Below are 24498 nucleotides of genomic sequence, written 5' to 3' on the forward strand. Positions count from 1 at the left end.
TGGCAGTAGACATGGCGTGTCTGAGAAAAAGTCTTACAAGTTGGCCTAACACATCTTCCTGAGCCAGTCTTGTGCAGTGAAACCTCTGGAATCTCCCTATCTTGAATTAGCAGGGGGGGGGTTAAGCTAGTAAAGGGACATATTAAGGTGTACCGATTCCATGGAGCCACCAGAGTTGTTAAACCTGTGACACAGATACTGGAACAGCTCTACATGTAATCATCCCTGTTTCAGGTCCAAGCACTGAGTAAATCTGCCTGCCAATTGTTTACACCTGGAATGTGCATGGCTAACAAGGCAGAAATGTGAAGTACTACTCAAGACGGGATACAATCTACCGTTCTTCTGGTACCTAGATGATAATTTAGGTTGTCTGGATCAGATGACCATACAGTAGGATGGCAGTAAGACAAATGTACAAGCTCAATTTAAAAAGGCAAGACCTCAGGTACTCATGAATACTGGAAAAGCTAGTAACAAATGAAGGTCAAATGGCCAGAGGTAAATCAAAGTCACTGTTATCAAGCAGCAGGAACAGAATTTCTTAATGCTGTATGGAAGCAAAAAGTGCAGAGTGGGCAATACTCCACCCAGGAGAGGACATCAGTGCTCATTCCCACAGTGTTAACCCTTTCTGTGGCAAAAAAGTGGGGAATAAAAAAGGTGTCCATTGCAAATGAGGTAGCTCCAGGCGCTCAGCCTGGCAAGCCCACTCACAAATGTTTTTGAAGGTGCCCCAAGAGGAACCCAGTGCAGGAAGGCCACTTTGTCTTTCCATGAAAACATCCATTCCAGTGGAGCCAAGGCATTGTACTCCAAAATCCAGGCCTGATGTCAACTGCAGCAGATTAGTTGCAAATAGAGACAAATCTTCAGCAGCAATGTAGAGAAGAGTCTTGATTTAGGGGAAAAAAAAAAAAAAAAAAGTTCTGGCAAAAATAGTGCAGTCCAACACAGCAGAGCTAGGAGAAAAGATGTACATCCTTCAAGGACACAAGCAAAACAGACCTGCTGGTAAGTAGGAGGAGCATCCTGGGTTGGCCTAGTTTTGTTTGCAAGTGTCAAATCTTCCTGTAGGTGGCAGTACCAGCCGAAGATTTAAGTCCCCAGTGAAAACAAAAAACTCCCCCCACGCTACAAGTGTTAAATGCCCTTACTTAATCCCTGGATCTAGAATCAGGTGGTGCTCAAATCCTCTCTCACATTCTGGCTTGTGGGCAGGTCCCTCGGAGTCCCCACATACAATGCAGACCTTTTGGCCTGCATGGTACCTTATAATGTGACAGTGACTGCCACTGCTGGAGCATCAGGGAGAAAAGACTGTGGGGAACCAGTCAAAGAGGGAGCAGGGAGCTGGGTAAGAAAGTGATTCTGGGTACCCTAGGCATAAACAAGCATTTAACCCTTGCAGTGAAGAGGGGCCCAGAGTTCAGTTTTAAATACTTCCTGTATGCTTCAATGGAAGAGAAAAGTAATTTTTGGAGACACCCCAACATTTGTACTAAGGTTTTTTTTTTTTTTATTCCCCCACGCCAGAGATCCAGATCTACAAATTTTGCAGTTCTATAGAAACTTACTGTAAAAGCAAAAAGGGTATTGTCTGACAACTTGCAGTGTAGTGTGATTTTATACAAATTTTACATTGAGTACTGTAAAATGGTATCAAAAGCAAGAAAAAAAATAAAAAAATAAAAATAAAAACACAAACAAAAAAGGAATAAACTGCAGTTTATGGATCTTTAAACGAGGTGGCTACATTTGTTTTTTTTATTTTCACCTTGTGATCCAGTCTTATTTATTAACTTCCTTTATTGAATTTCCATACAACAGAAATAAAAAACAAACATCTATTTTAAGTATAAAGTGATCAAATGTAGCAATATAAAGATTACATAACTTTTACTCAAGCCAATTTTTTTTTTTTTTTATATTGGGACCCAGGAGTGTTCAGCCATTGTGCCTAGTATGCACAACATATTAGCAAATCATGGCAGACTTACCTGGTAAGTTATCCCCTCTAGCCCTGCACGGTCAGTCATCCTACCATGTTTTGGATCTTTGGCTGCTTTGATGGTGGGGCCAAGGTGATGTTACCCATCACAGCACAGAGTAGTGCCATAAACGTATGCGGAGCCGCGTGGCTCAATGTACATAAATGCTGACAGGCAGTGTGAAGGGTTTATGATGAGAGACCAATAGGAACCTTTCTTTAATAAAAATCCTACCTGTCAGCAAAAGTGGCAGAGGGGTGAGACAAACCCTTCAACACCGACAGGGGTGCTTACAATGATCTGCTATTATTCATTTATGTAAAACCATTATCGCAAAAAACACACACAAGCTATAACTGATGGGAAAAAAAAAAAAAAAAGTGTTAAGATTTTTTTTTATAGTCAAGTCCTTTTATATCTGCAAGTGCATCTAACACTACCCTCTCCCCACATTGACAATGCAGCTACTCAAAGGTTTCTGCAATGGTCCTCAATCCAGAGTGGAGACACCCTAAGAAAGAAGTCTTACTGGCCATATTACAAAGTAAGGGAATAAAGAAAATAAAATATAATATAAGAAAACAAAAGCAGATACCACGTTTAGGGATTGGCAGATTTATTTAGAGTTTAATACATCCAGAGTTGTTCTTTCTTAGGGTTTGTGAATCTAGTGTTGAACTCACCTCCACAAATCAATCCATTGGATCGATCACAATTGAAATTGTCACAGTCACAGTATTTTCCAGAGTAGACCTCATTGGGATTTTCCCTCTTCTTACACACACACTGGCCACAGATACAGTCTCCATTGTTACTGCAGATCTCTGAGCTGTTCTCCTTTCTGCACTGAGCATCCATGTCTTCACTGCTAACTTGCTCTGTGCTGCATTCACACTGTTTTCCAATACGACCCTCATTGCATCTGAGAATAGATGAATCTAGTGTGAAAAGCCAACATACACCAAAAATAAGAGGGCTTATTTATAATCGTCAGCCAAACAGCACCTACATCCAATCAGATGCAGACAATGTTTGGGTATCTTGGCAGCTGGAAAAGCTTAAAGGAGTTGTAAAGGCAGGTTTTTTTATCTTAAAGCATTATATGCATCAAGATAAAAAGCCTTCTGTGTGCAGCAGCCTCCCGAGCACCCCCTAATACTTACCTGAGCCTCATCTCTGTCCAGCGATGTCAAGGAGCCTCTCTGTCGTCCCCAAGGCTCCCTCCTGATTGGCTAAGATACAGCAGCGGCGCCGTTGGCTCCTGCTGCTGTTAATCAAAGTCAGTTAGCCAGTGGGGAGAGGGGGGGCAGGGCTGAACGGCAGCTCTGTGCGTCTGAATGGACAGACGGAACTGGAGCTCGGCTTGGGTGCCCCCATAGCAAGCTGCTTGCTGTGGGGGCACTCGATAGGAGGGAGGGACAAGGAGAGCTGAAAAGGAGGATCTATCGAGGATGCCCTGTGCAAAACCAACTGCACAAAAGGAGGCAAGTAGAATGTAGGTTTGTTATTTTTAAAAAAAAAAAAACAATCACTTTAATCAAAATGCAGTATCTGCAGTGGGGGATTCATCCATCTGCACTGTGTGGAATGGATGAAACCTTTGTTTGCAGATTGAACAAAAAAAATAAACTTATGGCCAGCTTTACCATTTATCACATTGGTGGGGCAAAGTAAATAAAAATCAATATCTACTCATTTGCTATTCTTGCAAAGCTGCTGCAGTGCACACCGTGCAAGACTGAATATTACAGCAAGTATAGAACAAATTAAGGAGCCATTAAGTTGTCTGTGGACAGAATACAGCTTCAGTACATCAAAATAAACCCTCAAAATAATCCCCCTCAGTAGTCACCAAGCAGTAAGGGAAACCACAAAAGCTATTTAAAGTGGAGGCGAAGTTAGACTTCTATGGAAACCTGAAAATAAAGAATAAAAACTTCCTGTTACCAAAAAGCGACATTAGGCAAACGGATACTTAAACTGCTGTAATTCTATTAAAGTGGTTGTTAAGCCACTCTGTTGTCTCCACACAATCCTCTTTATAATACTGCTGTGTGCCCCAGTGTCTTATATTAAAAAAAAAAAAAAAAAAAAAAAAAAAAAGAAGGTCGTTCTATACCCGATTTCAGAGCACTGCTCATGTGACTGGCCGCCTCTCCCCTCTCGATCTGACAGCTACAGCGGGAGAGGCAGAGAATCCCCTGCTGATGTCAGCCAGGTGGAGAGGAGGAAAGAGGCAGCCAGTCACGCGAGTGCCGCTCTGAAATCAAGTAATGAACAGCATTTTTTTTTTTTTTTTTATAAAAACAGACACTGGCGTACACAGCATTAATGAACAGAAGATTATATGAAAATTTGAAAGGAATGTCAGCAGCAGGAGGGATGGGGTAGGCACTGTCACTAGCTGGCAGGGAGGGGGAGGGGGAGGGGGAGGGAGAGGGAGAGGGAGAGGGAGAGGGAGAGGGAGAGGGAGAGGGAGAGGGAGAGGGAGAGGGAGAGGGAGAGGGAGAGGGAGAGGGAGAGGGAGAGGGAGAGGGAGAGGGAGAGGGAGAGGGAGAGGGAGAGGGGACAGAAGAGACACGTAAACTGACCACAGTGTCAGGGCTCAGCAGCCATGATAAAACATGGTCAGTTTACAGGGGGAGGGCAGAACCAGGCAAGATCAATCAGGTATTTCAGGTGATACAATGGGACAAATTACACAGCACAAGCACTGTGCTGTTATGCATGCTTTAAAGGAACAGGATCCATTTTTTGTTTAGGGTAACAAACGCTTTAGGATCATTTTCATTTTTATAAAGCAATGCGTAGGACAATGTGCACAGTATAGTAAGTATTGAGGCTGGTGGTAATGTAACAGTGTGTAGAATATTTTTCTGGTAGACACTTGAGCATTACTTGAACGCCACAGTGTACTTTAAATATCTCGGACCATGCGAGTGAATCTTCTTGTGTTCAGTCTACCAATATTCCAAAGTCAAAGCAATGCATCACCTAGTCTACAGCCATGACAAAGCACACTTGGAATGCAGAGGAAAGAGGTGGTGTGCCACAGAAAAACGTGGTCAGCAGAAAATGTGAAAGACTGCCTGATGCCATCTAGTCAGCCTGGACTATTTGCAGGGGTGGTTAATGATGGGATATTCATGGAGGCTGTCCTCCGCACTGTAATGTCTGCAGCTTCTCCTGCCTTGCTGATGACATGGTCGGCGGGGTGGGGCACCCTGGAGAGGACACACAGGCTGAATCCCGCCCTGCCGAAGGTAGGACTGTATAGTAGTACCGAGTAAAAAAAGGGGGCACTATGAGTAGAGAGGGGGGTGGGGGGCACATGACTGCAAGGGGCACCGTGACATAAAAAGGGACTGCACGCAATGATTACAGAGCAGTCCCCTACCTACAGGTGTAGGAAACGTTATCAAAGCTACCACAAATGCTTGCTTGAATAAGGTGCAGAAAGCTCTAAAAAAAGGGGGACTACCGTCAGAAAAGTGGCATTAGAAATTTAAAGTGGCTCTTAAAGCATAAGGTTGTTTACCAGAATTCATTTTCTGTGTAAACGTGGTAGTAAACCGCATCAAAAAAAATTGAGCACCAGGCAGTTTAAGTAATAATATGCTAGTACGCATAGCATACTAGCACATTATGACACTTGCCTAAAAACAAAGCCCTCCAGCGCTGCGACCGCTGAAGACGCTTCCATCTTCACCTGTCTTTCTTCCGTGTTGGCGGGCTTCAGCAATATGAATGGCCGAGCCGGTGATGTGGTCACCCCTGGGCATGCACACGGGAGTCACTGTTTACGGCACGGCTCTGAAGGAACTGCACAGGTATGCCTTTTCTTCAGAGCACATGCGCTGGTGACGTCACCGGCTGCATCTAAAATCAATATTTCTGAAACGGTGCACGTTTAGGAGATATTTACTGTACCTATAGGTAAGCCTCACCTATAGGTAAAAAAAAAAAAAAAAAAAAATCAAGGGAGTTTAAAATCATCTGTATGCAGCTCCCCCTTTTACTTATCCAAGCCTGATCTCAACCCAACAATGTACAGAGGTTCTCTTCACATTTGCTAAAATACAGCAATGGGAGCCATTGGCTTCTGCTGATGACAATCACAGCTATTGAGAAGGGAGCGGGGTCCAGCCACAATGTTAATAGACAGCGCATGGCTTGGGAGCAATCCTACATGAGTATCCTCATAGCAAGTGACTATGTTGGCATTCAACCGGGAGGGGGGGTTTTACCTTTACAAATCACTTTAATGAATTCCTCACACACCTTCAGACAATCTCCCCCACACCAGTAAAAGTGTAAGGATCAAAGTGATAAAATTAAATAAGGGGGAAATTAAGTATTAGGTAAAACATGCAAAGTGCATGGAGGATGCTCATTAAAGCAGTTGCATATCAATTTATGTGCAAAACATGTTAGCAATAATCTTTGGGTCTCTTTTGAAAACAAAGTGACAGTTTCAGCTTTGTAGAATAGATGTGGTTAAATAGCGACTATCTGCCACTGCTTTTTTTAGTAATGACATTTGACCTCAGAAAAGTCTTAGGACAGAAGTGCTAAGGAGCATATATGTTCATTTTCATTATTATTTAAAAAACCAACTGTAAAAAAAAATAAAATTTCTAACTTGTGTAATACATAAAAGAACAGATTAGCAACTTCAAAGAAGGCAGTCTTGATAAATGCCTATGTCTGATAAAATGAAAAAACAAAAAACATTCAGTACAGTTGAATGCCCATGTTTAGGATCTTTATTAGTGCTGGAAATACAAAAAGAATACAAGTCGACCCTGCCCTTAACTCAATACACACGCAACTTCCTATGGTGAGCTGAGAATGCTGCTTCTGTTGCCCCAAAATCCAAAGCATTGTTCTCCACTCCACTAGAATACACCTCTATTCTATGCAGATAAGGAGAGGGGGTGTGTGTTCAAGCTGAGAGATGGGCAGGACTGACAACAATGCTTGAGATTTCAATTCAGCAAAGGCACTGTGTTAGAATACTAGAGGAATTTAGAAGCACACTGGACATAGGCAGCTATTACCCATTTTTGACAGATACCCGTCCTCACTTCCAGGTAACCTCACTGCCGCGAGGTCCCCCAGAAGTTCGCCCCCCTCCTCCTGCCGCCAGGCCAGTCACAAAGCACAGCGTGCTTCGCACATGCACAGTAGGGAACCGGCTGCTGCAGCACCTGAGAGCCGATTGAAAAATCAGCTGGGGTGCAGACATCGTGGGATCCCTGGACAGGCAAGGGTCCCAATATTAAAAGTCAGACAACTTTGAAGGCAAAATACTTGGTAATCATCCCCCAGAGAGTCCGATACTGCCTCCCCCACAGTGCTTGTAACACATATAAAAGCATGAAGGATTGTAAATGGATCAACAAAACGTGTAGATAAACAAAGAACAGCCAAAAACAATTACCTGCAGGCTCCACATTCAAATGTACCATTACCAAAATGACATTCTGGGCTATCAGGGGTTCCCGACTCTTGACAATCACATTCACAGATAAATTTCAGAAGAATCTCAACCTCCTCAGTAAATCCCAATGGCTTAATTTTAATGGACTCGGTTTGGTCCTTTTTGGGGCACTTGTGAGCAGTTACACTGATCTCAAATTCAACCTGAAAAAAAAATAAACACATTCTAACTTATGCCATGTTTCCAAACAATCCAAAATACACTGGGATGCAGGACTTTTAGTGTAAATTAAGCATATGGGAGATAATGTATATGTCCTGTAATCTGCTGTCTTGAATCCAGCTTCTTCCTTTCCACAGGAAGAAAAGTTAAGTTGCTGTTCACCACATTGATTTATTGTTGTGTGAGATGACAATATGATCGGTGAGGTGTTATTGCTGTCTATTTCTTGTTCAATAATAGTTTTTATTGATAAAAAGTAGTAGTAAGTAGAACATTACACAAAAATCAAAAGGGTACAATGATACAAACATGTAGCTCGTGTGTATTTATATATTGTATACACGCACACAAACACAGAATCTCACAAAAGTGAGTACACCCCTCACATTTTTGTAAATATATCATTATATTTTTTCATGTGACAACACTGAAGAAATGACACTTTGCTACAATGTAAAGTAGTGAGTGTATAGCTTGTATAAAAAAGTGTAAATTTGCTGTCCCCTCAAAATAACTCAAAAACACAGCCATTAAGGTCTAATAATGTCAGATAAAAAGATATAATATTATATTTACAAAAATGTGAGGGGTGTACTCACTTTTGTGAGATATTTATAGAGCTATAATCTATCTCTATGTATACACACACACAAAATTACCAAAAGGATCGGGACACAGCCTTTACGCGCCCATGAACTTTAATGGCATCCCAGTCAATATGGAGTTTGCCCACCCTTTGGAGGTATACCAACTTCAACTCTTCTGGGAAGGCTGTCCACACGGTTTAGGAGTGTGTCTACGGGAATGATTGACCATTCTTCCAGAAGCACATTTGTGAGGTCAGGCAACGAGGTGGAAGAGAAGGCCTGGCTTGCAGTCTCTGCTCTAATTCATCCCAAAAGGTGTCCAGGCCAGCAAAGTTCCTCCAACCCAAACTCGCTCCATGTCTTTATGGACCTTGCTTTGTGCACTGGTGCAAATTATTTGGTGGAGGGTGTTATGGTGTGGGGTTGTTTTTCAGGGGTTGGGCTTGGCCCCTTAGTTCCAGTGAAGGGAACTCTTAAAACGTCAGCATACCAAGACATTTTGGATAATTTCATGCTCCCAACTTTGTGGGAACGGTTTGGGGACGGCCCCTAACTGTTCCAACATGAGAGAGAGATATTACACACACACACACACACACACACACACACACACACACACACATAAAATGACAGATTTGATTGTGTACACTGGTACTGAGATATTGCTATGCGACGGTCCATCAAGAAGAATAGGAAGTGAGGGGAGGGTAAGCTCCCCATAATGACACAAGTACCCGCTGCAGATCAGGTTGCAGGGGGTGCGGACAGTGGGTAAGAACTTATGTGGAAACAGGTAAAGCCATAACCACATGTCCTGAACAGAAAGAGGAAAAAGAATTAAAAGGGAGAAGGGAGACCGGAGAAGAAGAAAAGCTGGTAGGCCAGCAAAAGGAGAAGGAAAGGGGGGAAAATAGAAAAGGGCAGGTAAGAGGGATGCCGCCAACTCCACACCAGTGTAGGGGGTTATCTAGCTACTATGGCAGGATTTGTAGAGCTAGGGTTCCAAGAGCATGGAGTCAAAATGTGAAGGGAGGAAATGGTTTACCTATGGTTACCAAGTTTTCAGATGCCGCAAGATCTTATCTAATATAGTCACCTCGATCTTACTAAGCATCATAGCTTGGGTCACCCTATTCTTGGTATCTAAGAGGCAGAGTGATGGGGATTTCCAGGCCTTTGCTATAGTTTGCTTAGAAGCTGTCAGAATTTGGATAGCAAGTTTCAATTGTGCTTTGGGAGGTCAGTGATGCAACAATGCAAGGGCAGTGTTAGAGTATTGCTGTCTATTTTCTAGAAAATGAATAGAGAACATTGAAGAACTGAATGCCCAGGATCATGCATGTATTATATTAACGTTTAACTCCAGTCAAACAGCTGAATAAATAAGCTGTGTAAATCTTAGGAATGGACAGAAATACAAATCTATTTATCTCACCTGTGTATTCAACAGTTGGCCTGAAGTTCAGATTTAAGAAAATTAAGTACATGCAGCATAAGCTTTTAACCTGCAAATTCTTACCTGATCTCCCAGAGAGATATTGGAGCATTTCCTTCCATTCTCTCCTGTTCCGATCACTCCATTCTTACAGAATGACTTATAATTGATTGTTACACCTTCTGGCAATTTGCTGTTTTCTAGGATAAGCTCCGAAGACAGTGACTGGATAAAAAAAAAAAAAAAAAAATTTATATTTATATTATACACACACATACACACACACACACACACAGAAGTACCACAAAGCTTTGAAAAACAGGAAGCAGACAGGAGCCAAGATGGTTATCAGCCAGAGTCAGAAGTGTGTACTTACGTTGTAGGAATCAATGATCAGCTGAATTACATTACTAGAGTTTGAAGACAGAGTTCCCACAGCTGATTTTGGGATGAGGTTTTTCAGCTCCTAGAAATGAGAAGGAACACTTTAAATTACTATTCATACAAAAGAACTAAACTAATGGGGTAATGGTCCGGGATGCTCAAACATGAAACAAAATACAGGAAAAAAAAAAAAAACACCCCCCAAAAAATACTTCACATACCTTATAAACAGCCTGAAATTCCACAGTAACAGCAAAGATTGTCTGTATGTTGTTTTCACTGAGCTTCTGGACCAAATGAGCAATTGATGGGTAGTCCTGTAAACGCACATGTGACAGTATTAAAGCATCTCCTATTTGGGTAACTGTATTGGTTAATAGCGTGTAATAGGATGATAGCTGTTCACAGGACAGTGAAACTTAAATTTTTGCCTGGTCAATGAGCAGCTCATGGCAAAAAATGATATGAAATTTAAGTGGGTTTGGGGATCCCTGGATTTCTCATTGCCTCCCAGGGAATTTTGATTGCCGTCTACTCAACCCTTTATTCACTGGTCAGACATAGACAAGGATCATGCGCTTGGTTCGGAGTGCTCTCCAACTGTCTCCTCCCCCCAACTCCCCCCCCTTCCCCCCTCTACTTCCTTCTACTCCCCTTCAATTCTTCTATTGCATCAGGATAGTTGGTTTGATTCCCCTACATGTGCCATGGTCTTAACTAGGGCCACGTGTCGTCGATGTCCCCATTGGTCGTTACCACTCTAGCATTCCCCCAGATTACTTATTTGTGTCCTTGTTACTTGGCCGCCGAGTCTCTTTGTATTGTTATACTTCTAACACTATACCTCAAAATATTTTGTACCGCATTCGGTTTCTTTGCAAAGCACTTTTGCAATGTTTGTCTTTGTATATTTATACAAAAACGAATACAAATATTGAATAAGAAAACTTAATTTTTGCATTGGAATTGCAGCTTTTTATATGGAAATGCTAATAGCTATTGTATCTTGTGCTGTGCTATGGGAATAGTGTTTATATGCCTTTAAAATAAATCAGAAGTATTAGCTTTACAATTAATAGCTTTCAGATACAGAGCAATAAGAAATGCATCCAATTTTTATAAGATTTATAATTAAACTCCAACTGATCCAACTTATCAGCACAGTCTATGAGCAATTCAAATGATCACAAAGACATCTGCAGACTCACATAATAATGGCTCATTGTGTACATATTGTCTTGCATGTGACATTTTCCATCATTTGGCAGAACGATTCCTCCTAACTTGCCATCGCCAGCAAAATGGAAGCCGGCATCGGTAGAAAACACCAACAAGCGTGTGACATTCCTCCATCCAATGTGATCCTAAAATGAAGGATATTATTTTCATGGCAGAAAACAGTAATGTTTAAATGCTTATCGAAACATGAAACTGTCATGCTCTATGTGTGTAGCAATGCCACCATGGCGGTGTGAGAAGGCTAGGCCGAATGACAGCAAATAGGATTACCAGTGTCATTCTTATATATAGTAAGGTCTTGATGAATAAGGGCACAGAACTGTCTAAAATTAGTACATATGGCACAAGTTAGAAGGGGATTATGCTGTGAAAGTTGTCAGCTTCTTAACATAAAGGGAGGAGATGGGGAGTGTAGGGTGTTCTGTAGCTCTGTAGGGAATTGGGTAGGGCTTATAACACATGCAGAGAGGCACATCAACTTGATAACTCACTGTATTTCTGGCAGGATCAACAGTTTTTTTTTTTGCATTTATCAAACAGATAAAATGCTTTTAAATGCTAGATTTATAAGACCAAAAGGAAGCAAAAGTGCATAAGAATGGTAGGGTTTACACACACCTCTCTGCAGTAGGAAGGGTTGAAAGCATTTAGGGCACAAGTGGATTTATCATTCAAAATATTGAACTAAAGCATTATGTGTGATATGGTGGTGGGTCACCTGTATAAAACATATGTAAGTGCGGAAATAGTTGGTTCCAATGTTCACTGTACACTTTCTTTAGGACTTACACCACACACAGCGACTTGCATGATGGCATCAAATCCACCTTCTGGGGAATCCAAATTACCAGAAATCTGCTGCTTGCCTACTAGTTCATTGAAAAGGTTTCCATTACTTGTGAGGCTGAGTACATTCTTGTAACTGAATGGACTGGTACAATTCTGATCGGTGGTGCATGGGTTTAGGAGTTTAGCAGGAGTAGTACTAATATATGGCATGACTGTCTTCTCTACAAAAGACCCAAAACCTGAAACAAAACAGATGGTATTAAATTTAGTACATTTCAAAACATATAAAGGGCAAATTGCATCAAACAAAACAAGCTAAAACCCCCAAATCCAAAAAAGTCAGAAGTTGTGTAAAATCCACATAAAAAACAGAATGCAATGATCTGCAAAGCTCACAAACCCATATTTTATTCACAATAGAAAACATAGGTGTTTAAACTGAGAAAAATGTACCAAAGAAAAAGGCAATTTTGAAACGGATGGCATCACCACACCTCATAAAAGTTGGAACAGGGCAACAAAAAGCTGGCAAAGTAAGTGGCACTTAAAAAGGAGGAGCTGGAAGAATATTTTGCAACAGATTAATTGGTAACAGTTCAATAACATGATTGGGTAAAAAAATGCCATCTTGGAGAGTCCAGTCTCTCAGAAGTAAAGGTGGGCAGACATCTGATTGTCGAACAATTTCAGAATAATGTTAAAGGGTTTGTTAACCCATCTATAGAAGACTATGCCAGCCCCTCTACTAGAGGCTGACATAGCACACTATGTCAGTAGTTTTCAAAAACTAGCATTCTAAATACATAATTTGAGCTGTCTTCAGGCCGGTCACATTACTCGTGGCCGCTTTACAGCTCTGATGGATTGCTTCTGCGGGAGGGGCCATGATCTCCCTCGGACGTCAGCCGGGAAGCTCTATCGTAGCTGTAAAGCAGCCGTGTGACCGGCCTGAAGACAGCTCAAATTTGGTATGTAGAATGCTAATTTTTTGAAAACTACTGACACAGTGTACTATGCCAGCCTCTAATATATAGGCTGGCAGTGACAATTTTAGGTTTTTGTTTTTTTATTTTACAAAAATAGCGGCGGGGCCAGAGACCGACACAGAGGGAGAGGACAGGCAGGAAGGAAGGGGTGAGGGGGGAGAGGAGAGCTGAGGGGGGAGAGGAGAGCTAAGGGGATAGATACGCATGATGCAGGGACGTACTCTGACCACGGTGATCAGGCTGAGCAGCCCTGATTTTCGTGGTCAGCGCAGGGAAGGCAAACGGGAAGTGCCAGGTGGGGGGGGGGTTCAAGTTTAAAGGGGGGCAGATTACACAGCACAAGCACTGTGCTGTGTAATCTGCTTTAAGGGACCAGGAGCTGTATATTTTTTTTTGGGTTAACACTTTAAACGTAAAATTGCAACGACTATAAATATATCATCAATTACAGTACATGGTATCAAAAGATTCAGAGAATCTGGAGAAATCTTTGCGTGCAAGGGACAAGGCTGTAACACAATATTGGATGTCTGTGGGCCGTCAGACAGCATGATGTTAAAAACAGGCATGATTCTGTGATGGACATCACTGCATGGGCTCAGGAATACTCAAAAATCACTGTCTGAACACAGTTCTCCGTGCCATTCAAAAATGCAAGATAAACCCATCATGGAAAGAAGAAGCCATATTTGAACATGATCCAGAAACTTTGTCTCTCTGGGACAAAACTCATTTAAAATGGTCTTGCAGAGTGGAAAATTGTTCTTTGGTCAGACAAATCAAAATTTTACATTTTTGGCAACCATGGGTGCCGTGTTCTCTGGCCTAAAGAGGAGAGGGACCTTCTGGCTTGCCATCAATGATCAATTTAAAACCCTGCATCCCTGATGTTATGGGGTGCATTAGTACGTATGAAAATGAGCAGCTTGCATATCTGGAAAGGCCCCATCAGTGATGAAAGATATATCCAGGTTTTAGAGCAGCATATGTATCTAGACAATGTCTTTTTCGGGGAAGGCCTTGCATATTTCAGCAGGACAATGATAAACCGCATACTGCACCTATGACAGCATGACAGCATACTGCACCTATGATGGCTTCATAGAAGAGTCAAAGTTCTTAACGGACCTGCAGCCAAGTCAAGACCTTTCACCAATTAAAAATATTTGGCGCATCTTAAAACAAAAAAATATGACAAATAAGACCCAGGACTGTCCAGCAGTTAGAATCCTATATCAGGCAAGAATAGGACAACATTCCTCTCTCAAAACTCCAGCAACTGGTCTCCTCAGTTCCCAGACATTTAAAGAGTGTTGGTAAAAGAAGAGGGGATGCTACACCGTGGTAAACATGGCCCTGTCCCAACTTTTTGAGATGTGTTGCTGCCCTCAATTTCAAAATTACCTTATTTCCTTATTAAAATTATACATTTTCCAATCAGGGTTCCCAAAAGGACGTCAGACCACAGACGTGACATGATGTCTAATTAATAACATTCATCGCACTAAAGCACAAGGGTCACCTTCTCTGCTTCTGGTTCTAGTTGCAGAGAAAGCTTTTGACCAAATACACTGGGGATATTTTTAGCTAAAGTATTGTCGGCCTTTCGATTTGCAGGCTCGATATATTCGTCATATAGCCATCATGGCTTTATACACTAAATCTCCGGCTCAGGTATATACTTCTGGCGTCCTTTCCACTCCTTTCACCATTACGAATGAGACCCGTCAGGGATGTCCACTCTTCCCGTTAAACTTTAAAATTGAATTATGGAACCCATGGCAACTTATATTTGCAACCATCCCTGCATCTCAGGCTTTCAATTCCAAAACTCATCACATACCATCAGCCTTTTTGCCTATGACATTATATTAATGCTCACAGATGTATGGAATTCCCTGGCTTCTCCTACTACAACAAGCTGATTGAGACAAAATCTTCTGTCTTAGGACTAGACATCCCTCATCCATAAAACAAACTAAGTGCATCATTTCCCTATGCCTGGAGGGCTACAGGAATACATTTTTTGGGTATCACACTAAAGGCAAGAGTAGAGGAATTGTTCAAAGCCAACGATTACAGTTTCTAGATAAAACTACATTCAAAACTTCAGGATATTTCCAAGACTGAACTCTTGGTCAGGTTGCTTAGCAGCCTTTACGATGATCCTCCTTCTCCAATTTCTATACCTATTCAGAACTTTGCTAATACCTGTACCTAACTTCTTTTTTGTAACAGCCCAATCTATGGTGAACTGGTATTTGTAGCAAGGCAAGAAGGGGAGATGCGCATTTAGCAGCTGGTTACAGCTAGGAAAGCAGGAGGGTGGGGCTAGTAATACTTAAGTATTATTATATTGCCTCAGCTCTGGCACAACTTAAAACATGGTTCCCTCAGGCCAAAAGCACCAGGTGGGAAGAACTTGAACGTTATCAAATACATGGACATAATCTTTATAACTTTCTTCTAGAAAGCAGATACAACTCATATCAAAATACAGCATTGTCCCCTACCATATTAGCTTCTCTTCAAGCATGGCATATATTATTAGCTACCACCTTCCAAGATCCCATTACTACCTCGTTCCCTCTGTCTCTTCTCAGTTTACCCATTATCATTCCAGACTGTCGCTAGATGGGTAACCAGAGGGATAAAAGGGTTGGATGAACTGATGATTTTCCCAGCACCCAAAACTTTCAGGTCCCTGCAGATTGAGTATGGTCTATCCAACTCTGATCACTATACTTACCTACAGTTAAAGCATTTTATCCACTCCGATCTAAATACCTCCATATCCCTGCCATGGAACGTAGCCCAATATTCCAATAAACCCAATGCCAAGATCAAAAGGTATCTCCCTATTTTACAATTTTCTCAATAATAAAAATGTGCTTATTAAATCCTCTCATATCCAAGCATGGGAATAAGATATAAAACCGGTTACAGCGCCGCACAATGGCAAAAGGCACTCAGCATCACATATGCAGCAACAAGAAGCGATATTTTATGGGAACTGACACAAAAAAACCCTGTTGAGGTGGTACTTAACCTCATATAGGATCTCCAGATTTTTCCCGCAAACTTCTTCTAAGTGTTGGAGGAATCGTGGAGCAGTAGGTACACTATACCACATACTATGGGCCTGTCCGATTATAGCTACCTTTTGGACAGTTGTCTTCCGATTGCTTACACAAATTCTGGGGATAACTATACCCTCACTGCCAGGTCTGGCTATTTTGTCCCTAGACATAGAAACAATACCAGTAGATATCAAAGATATAGCCACCCATGTACTCCTGAGTGCAAGATTAGCTCTGGTTCGCTATTGGAAAGGGCATACAGCTCCTTCTATACGTGAAGCCATAGAGACAACCCACACGCATGCCACATTTGAGATGTTTCCTCCTCTCAGGACAGATCTCAAAATGCCAACTCTAGGTGGAAACTGGTTTGATTGGTACAAACTATTCTCTACTGATTAAAAGGCATTGTAAAGGCAGAATGTTTATCTTAATGCAGTCTATGCATTAAGATAAAAAACCTTCCGTGTGAAGCAGCCTTCCCATCAATTCCCCCCCCCATTACTTTACCTGAGCTCCTCTCTCCAGCAATGTCCACGATCCCCTCAGCAATCCAGTACACTCTCCTGATTTGCTAAGACAGAGCAGCGGTGCCATTGGCTCCTATGGCTGTCAAAGTCAGCCAGCGGAGAGAGGGGGCGGGGCCAGGTGGGGCTCCATGTCTGAATGGATGCACTGAGCTCTGACTCAGTTTGGGTGCCCCCTGTAGCAAGCTGCTGGCTGAGGGACACAAAGGAGGGAGGGGCCAAGAGCAGCAAAGAGTGACCCGAGAAGAGGAGGATCCGGGCTGCTCTGTGCAAAACCAACTGCACAGAGGTGGCAAGCATAGCATGTTTTTTGTTTTTTTCTTATAAATAAGAGCCTTTACAATCACTTTAAATTTGCTTTTTTACAGAGATAGAAATTCGACACAAACCTATTGACTATGCCATTTTGTTTTGTTGTCTTGTAACAGAGTTTTGATAAAGTTTTTTTTACACCTTAATCCCAACCTCAATCCTAATTTTGTTCAAGGACATATGTAGATTGAACACAAATGTCATTTTTTTTTTTTCCCTTTTCCTTCTTCTAAAATATGGGTTTTATGAGATTTGCAAATCATTGCATTCTGTTTTTATGTAGATTTTACAATTTTGAAATTGGTGGTGTAGTTATGAGAATTCTGAATTCTTCTAATCTCACACACAAAGCATGACTGTTGAAAATCCTTAAGTCAAACGCTACAGTTTCTCTGCTCTGTACAGCAGTACAAGTGTACTGAATACTGATTGTTTCAAAATAGCCCTAAGGGCCTGCTCACACTTGTGCCTTTTACTGCAGGAAAAGGAAATGCATTTCACATAAAGTCCTCATTCATTGGTTTTTGGTTAGATCAATGGCACTGCTGCTTCTTAAAATATCAGCCCTGCTACATTTTTGTCAATTTACATGCATGAGGCCCGTTAATGTAAATAGTAGATGTACAGATTTGTTTTTTTAAATCGTTCAGTTCGTATTCTGAATATATATGCTCTTTAAATAATGAACATATACAAAATGCATGCATGCAACATATACAACATGTATACATGTGCAATATATCTATATCTATATATATATCTATATATCTATATATCTATATATCTATATATCTATATATCTATATAGATATAGCTATCAAAAAAACGGATTGCTGAATATGAAATAAGTGCGAGAAGACCCTAAACACCTGTAAAACCATGCAGAGCAATTACTGCAATCTTTGAAATAGTCAAAGGTTATGGTACACTGCTGGTGTTTAAAGTTCTTGCATTTCCTGCATTAAAAGGGAATCTAAAGGCTAATTTCTTATTTTCTAAAAACATGACATGCCTACCTGCTCTGTGCAATGTTTTTTTTTTTTACAGAGCAGCACTGATCCTCTTCTGGGGTCCCCTGGCTGCTCATGCCTGCCGAGTGCCCCACAGCAAGCAAAATCTGGTGCAGCTCTGCACAGAAACCAATCAGCTTCCAGGTTTTATTGTCAAAGCTTAAAGTGGTTGTAAAGGCAGAAGGTTTTTTTATCCTAAGGCATTCTATGCATTAAGATAAAAAACCTTCTGTGTGCAGCCCCCCTAATACTTACCTGAGTACATCTCGATCCAGCGACGTCCACGAGTGCCTCAGTCGATTGGGACTCTCCCTCCCGATTGGCTGAGACACAGCAGCGATGCTATTGGCTCCCGATGCTGTCAGTCAAAGTCAGTTTTTCAATGAGGAGGTAAAGAGGGGGGACGGGGCCAAACCGTCGCTCAGTGTCTGAATGTACACACTGAGCTGCAACTCGGCTTGGATGCCCCCATAGCAAACTGCTTGCTATGGGGGCACTCGACAGGAGGGACGGGCCAGGAGCTCTGGTCAGGGTCCAGAGAAAGGGAGGATCCAGGTTGCTCTGTGCAAAACCACTGCAACAGAGCAGGCAAGTATGAATTTTTTTTTTCTTTAAAAATAACAAACGAGACTTTAGCGTCACTTAAATTGAACAAGCTACCAAGCACAGCTGCACCAGATTCTGAGTGCACTGGTTTCAGTAAATCTTCCTGTGTGTCCACAGGACACAGTGCGCTGCTCTGCCCCCGACCCCTCCTCACTTGTTGTGACTGACAGCAGCAGGAGCCAATAGCTCCCGCTGCAGTGTCTAAACCAATGAGGAAAGAGCCACTGCACAACACGGGATCGAGATTGGGCTCAGACAAGTATTTAGAAGGGGGCTGGTTGCAGAAGGATTTTTTACCTTAATGCATAGGATGCATTAAGGTAAATAACCTTCTGCCTTTAGAAAGACTTTAAAAGTAAAAACAAAAAAAAACAAAAAAAAAAAAAAAAAAAAAAGTTGCCACTTGCTGTGCCCCCCCCCCCAAATACTTAGCAGACTCCTGTATCGATCCAGCACCGTGCCCGTCTGCTAGTCGTGTCTCCCCTTGCCCACCCTCTCATAAGCTTGGCTGAATATGGAACATCCAGGAGGAGACAGGATAACCGCTTTTGATGTTTTAAAGTAAATTTGTTTTATTGTGGCGATTTGTGATTGCCACTTAGCTGAATGTGATGTGAGTGACTGCATTTACTTGCAAACTAAACATGTATAATCAAGGGCTGCATACCTATACTTAGGGTTATTGGTTTTTATTAATGCAGAGCAGGTTTTGTGACCCAGTTACCCCGTTTCCCCGAAAATAAGACAGTGTCTTATATTAATTTTTGCTCCCAAAGATGAGCTAGGTCTTATTTTCAGGGGAGGCATTATTTTTCCATGAAGAAGAATACGGTACACATTTATTGTGCCATTTTTATTGATCCCCCCCCACCTTCACCAGACATCCCCCCCCCCCCCCCCCTTTATCAGACATTTCCCACCTCAGTCACCCCTGTGCCGGCCAGATTCCACACAATGTGCCCGACTCCTGCCCCGCGCGACTCACTGTCTAATTGTGAGTCAGCCAGACTCCGCCAGGGCAGAGCGAGCAGAAGGTGGCAGCTTGTCCTGGTGGCGGCGCGGACTCTCTGATTTAAAGAGACCTCGCACTGCCTGAACAGCTCCGGCTGCGCGGCGGCGCCCGCCGATACGGTCCAGAAGAGCCAGACGCTTTAGGGTAGCTTAGGGGGCCTTATTATCGGGGTGGCCTTATTATCGGGGAGGGTGCCTTATATTACAGCGAGAAGCAAAACTGGAAGTAGGTCTTATTTTCGGGGAAACACAGTAACATGCTAAATAATGTGATGTTCTTTAAATAAGAGTTTGGCTCCCTCTAGTGTCCTTTTGATGTTAATGCTGTTGGGACTTTTCTTACAATCCTTAAACAGCGCTGCAAAGCATTAGAGGAAATGTAGTTCAATGTTCAAGTGACTCATGTGTTTAACCCAGTCAAAGAACTACTTACCCACAATTCCCAATTCACTTACCCACAAGGCAAAGTCACAGAACAGCCTGCTGGGTAAGCAAAGGGACAGGTGTGGCACGTTTTCTCCCTCTCTCCGGATGCCATTCAACACACAGCAGGAGGGCTGTGTGTTCGCCCAGGGCTGGGAGAGCCTGCGGCCTACAGCGGAGAGCGGATCACCCGCCCCAGAGGGATCCTTGTGAACTGCCCTGCTGATAGAGCAGGAGGATCGGTCTGCGTTTCAAAGCATCTGAAGCCATCTATTTTTACAGTCGCTGGCCATCTGAAGGAGCGGTGCGGTGTGACAGCGCCAGCTTGGATCGGGACTGAGATACCAGGAAAGGAGTCTAACAAGCATCTGGGCCTGATGTGGTGAGCGGGCACCTGCCCAGATCGATATAGTGCACTGTGACTGTTTGAATTAGTTCCAGACTGCTGGTGGGATCTGTAGTCCCACAGGAGTGATCTCATTTATCCATAGACTGTGTATAGTGGAACTTCAGGGTTTGCCTTCCCTGTACTGCAAAGTAAATGCTGAGTTACATCCCTCACTAAGGAAGAAGCATTGCGAGTGCTTTACATGTGCGAGTACGCAGTTATCGGCATGTAATTTCTTCTACAACTTGCTACCTACTTGTTTCCTGGATTTACAAATACTGCAGTCTAATAAGCTAGCTGAAGAAAGAAAAGAGACATTGTCATTTTCTATAAAGCAGCACAACTTCGGTTCGCAGAGTGGACAGTGTATTGCAACCTAGGGGGGAGCCCTTGAGTATATGATATAGACAAATATATAGTATTTCACTGCTGCACCGCACTTGACATTTCGCTGCAAATTTGGTGTGTGCTCTGAGGTTGGAGTGGGAAGGTGCTCAATATCAGGGCTTTGTCATATTGGACACACTCTTTGCCTGTCTGCATATACTACTCAGGTGATCATTGAGTTCTTTGTTCATACACATTGATTGTCATTCACGTTCATTCTTTATATTTGAGTTGTCAACGTGTCTATTGTGTTAACCAAGTATTTCAGTAAACTGCTTAAATGGTTGACTTACAATTTGTGTGAGACTATTACTACAGCTGGTGGAGCGACGAGTACCAAGGTGACGGTAAATATACAGTACAGTGTGTTATTACTGTGTTTTTCTTTACCATTGGGTCTTACACTAACACTGCTATACAGTTGTGCCAAGGGGGTCGAGCCATTTTCTGGGGTTGAGAGGCAGAGTGCAGGCCCAATCAATCAGCAGCAGCTCCTTAGGGGGTCAGTGCTATATTAAATACTTGAAAATTTTTAACCCATTTGCTGCCACCGATGTTTGTCATGCACCAGCACACACTAAATGTGTGAAAATCTAACAAGCTATCCTGTCAGGTGGAAGGGATCCATGCACCCCCAGTAGTGCTAATGGAGCACAATTTGCGATCGATTAACTTAAAAGAGGTCAGACATCAGAACACAAAATATCATAACTTTGGTCCCCCAAGTGAATAAAACAATGAAGTTCAGTTATTTAAAAACAAAAAAAAAAAAAAAAGTCAAAAGTAAAAAATTAATAATTAATTAAAGTAACACCCAAGCAGCACTACATTTTAATACAATTCAGCCCCGGTTCACACTGCTGTGACTTGTCATGAAACTTGAGAGTTCAAAGTTGCATGACAAGTCATATCCCATTAACTGCAATGGAACCATTCTAATTCTCAAGTCGCTCCGAAAAAGTTTCTTGCACTCAAACTGCACAGCTACTTAAGATTTAGAGGAGAGTTTGTTCTGATCTCTTCTATAAACAAGCCTATGATGCAACTCCTCTTACCTATCCTGAAATCTGAAGTAATTTGTTCCATTTCTCTCATGAGTGCAGTGCCGAGGCTTTTTACATTCTCTAAATCGTCTTTCATGGAATATGACAGGTCCATAAGATAATACAAGTCAATAGGATAATCTTCTGCTCGTCTGAATGTTAAATTAAATGTCTGGGGCTCTCCTGTACAAAAGAAACAAAAAATTAGAGAATCCATGTGACAAGGCTTATACACAGAAACCCACTATGCTCAGAATATATGTCCGCACCTGATCTGAGTTCAAATTTTAACTGCTGGGGTCTGATCTGTGTAATTTTGGAGGGGTCCATACGCTCTCCTTTGGCCTTATTTGTTATAGGGTTGTCCTTTAGCTTTTCTTTGCTTCCTCTGGGATTCTGAATGTCTTCCTCTAGACAGCCCTTAGTTTTTAATGCAGCAAGGTCATCACAGCGTGCAGATGTGGGCTCACCTTCTTGCAAAAAATCCTAAAATTAAGAATAAAAGGTATAAAAAGGTTAAAATGCATGAAAGTAAATACACAATCAACTTCATAAAATAAAAATGGCTTCCAACTTGTTATGGCAGTTAAAGCAGTATGAATTATAACATTTTTCTTAGTTTAACTGGCTCCACTTAGCCCAATGTTGTACAACAGTACAATCAAGGCGGCTACTAGTCAGTCACTAAACTAGAAACACACATTTCAGCCAAGGTCATGGGTTAAATATACAGAAGACTTAAAAAACAAAATAAAAGCTTAAATAAATAACCATTTGGAAATGTGTCCACATACTGTACATGGGATTTCAATGATCAATACAATGAGGAGAAACTTACTCATACCAGCATACACCAGTGACAGTCAGAAACGTTTCAATGACCTTTGCGATACCATTCATGGCCTTGTGTAGAAGTCAGCCAAAATAATATTGACAAAAAGGGTCAACAACTGCCATGTTCATTAGAACATGGCAGAAAAAACAGGGTAACGTTTTCTGAATTGCATTATATAAAAATTGTTGTGAATATCTTTATACAAATTTTACCAAATGCTACAGTTTATATACTGTGAGGCACCATATTAATTGTATACCCAAGGAATCCCTCTTGCTTCATATAGTAAATTCATAACGGTTTAATACATTTTATCTAAGGACATTGTGCTTTGATATATAAAAATGGATACAAGCTAAAATTTTAGTTATTGAAAGAATCGATTTGCGTGGGAAAAAAAAAAAACAGAACACAGAATTATAGGTAACTGTTCTAGGTCACACCAAAAAGGTTAGTGTCTTTTTAAATTTTGTTGATCCACTGACAGGGTCAATTTTAACAAACGTCCTGCAATCTACTGTATACCTTCTAGACTGTCACATATTATTCCCAGGCCCCCCTGTAAACACTATACAGCAACCAAGATCCCTCAAATGCCTAAAACAGTCACACGATTGCCAGTATTATTTTACAAATCTTTCAGCAGATATAAAGCTGATGCAAAGACAATCAAGACATTCCCTCCTTGAATAAACGTTGGTTTTGTAGCAAATGTCCACAACTTAGAAGAGGTAGCCCTTCATAGTATGCATTATTATCCGTATTTTCAAAATGAATCCATACACATCCACTACATAAAATGGCCATGTAATCTATTTTTCATTAAATTGTTTCTTACAGTACTGTGTTTTTCTGCCTATTTGTAACATCCTCCATGACCTCCCGAACCTCTAGAGAAGGCCGAGAGCAAAAGAAGAGACTTTTCTAAGTTAAAATACATTACAATCCATGTATGCATGTCATTTTTTTTAAACCAGAGGTTAGTGTCACTTTGCTGTTACCGCCAGGTTTTGTTTTTCTAAATACCCTTACAACAAATGTAATAGTAAACATGTAGTTGCACAATTATATATACACCTTTTGGATACCACAAACAGTTCATCATTCAAACTTACCACTTTTGTACACCACCCACAATTTGGTCCAGCCTGTATACATTCTCCACAAGATTTGGCATTAGCTTTTAAGCACTCCGTTCCACCTAAAAAAAAAAAAGGAAGTGCATTGTTTGGATAAAAAAAAATTACTAAAATATAGTAGGATTTGTTTTTTTTTTTTTTTAATCTCGCACAAGAGTTGAGTAACTGTTTGGCAAATCTATATTTTCAGGAAAAAAATACACTAAAATAAAATTTCTTGCGCACAAACAAAATTTAATCCCCAATGTTTTTGTACAAAATAAAAGAGGAGATGGTAACAGAGACCAAATGTGTCAAGCCTCAAAACTGTGTGCATACACAAAATCTTCTCCCCGATCTCATCACCATTCATTCACAGAGTTCTGTGAACAGGAAAACTACAAGTACCTACTACAGCCTTTGCAGTAGTTCTGAATGCACTACCAGTGCGTTGTTGAGCACTCTAGGTAGTTCACGGATGCTGTCAGTGTGTAACTGCCTGTTTGAGGTACAAGCAGACAGCTTTTATAGTCTGAAGGAGTCCTGCATGGCACCTGTGATCTGCTGATAGCGGGTGCAATGCTTTACAGGCTCCTAATGAAAAGAAATAAAGCCACATTTTTTACCTGCAAAGAGAGTTTTTTTTTTTTTTTTTTTTTTTATAAGTGAATTTACCCTTAAG

General features: G+C 41.5%; 1 protein-coding gene across 1 annotated transcript in view; it reads right to left on the reverse strand.

The window, feature by feature from the left end:
* The window catches only part of LOC141144317 (integrin beta-1-A), a 58187-nt gene that overhangs the window by 12885 nt on the left and 20804 nt on the right, over positions 1-24498 (reverse strand). The window contains exons 3-12 of the mRNA XM_073629877.1: positions 23814-23899; positions 22133-22349; positions 21876-22046; positions 12091-12329; positions 11271-11426; positions 10284-10379; positions 10055-10144; positions 9763-9903; positions 7435-7637; positions 2675-2913 (exon numbers count right to left, since the gene is read on the reverse strand). Coding sequence (XP_073485978.1) covers positions 2675-2913; positions 7435-7637; positions 9763-9903; positions 10055-10144; positions 10284-10379; positions 11271-11426; positions 12091-12329; positions 21876-22046; positions 22133-22349; positions 23814-23899 — 1638 coding nt within the window. The remainder of the gene's footprint in view (positions 1-2674; positions 2914-7434; positions 7638-9762; positions 9904-10054; positions 10145-10283; positions 10380-11270; positions 11427-12090; positions 12330-21875; positions 22047-22132; positions 22350-23813; positions 23900-24498) is intronic.

This window comes from Aquarana catesbeiana, linkage group LG05 (assembly GCF_042186555.1).
Source record: "Aquarana catesbeiana isolate 2022-GZ linkage group LG05, ASM4218655v1, whole genome shotgun sequence".
Lineage (NCBI taxonomy): Eukaryota > Metazoa > Chordata > Amphibia > Anura > Ranidae > Aquarana > Aquarana catesbeiana.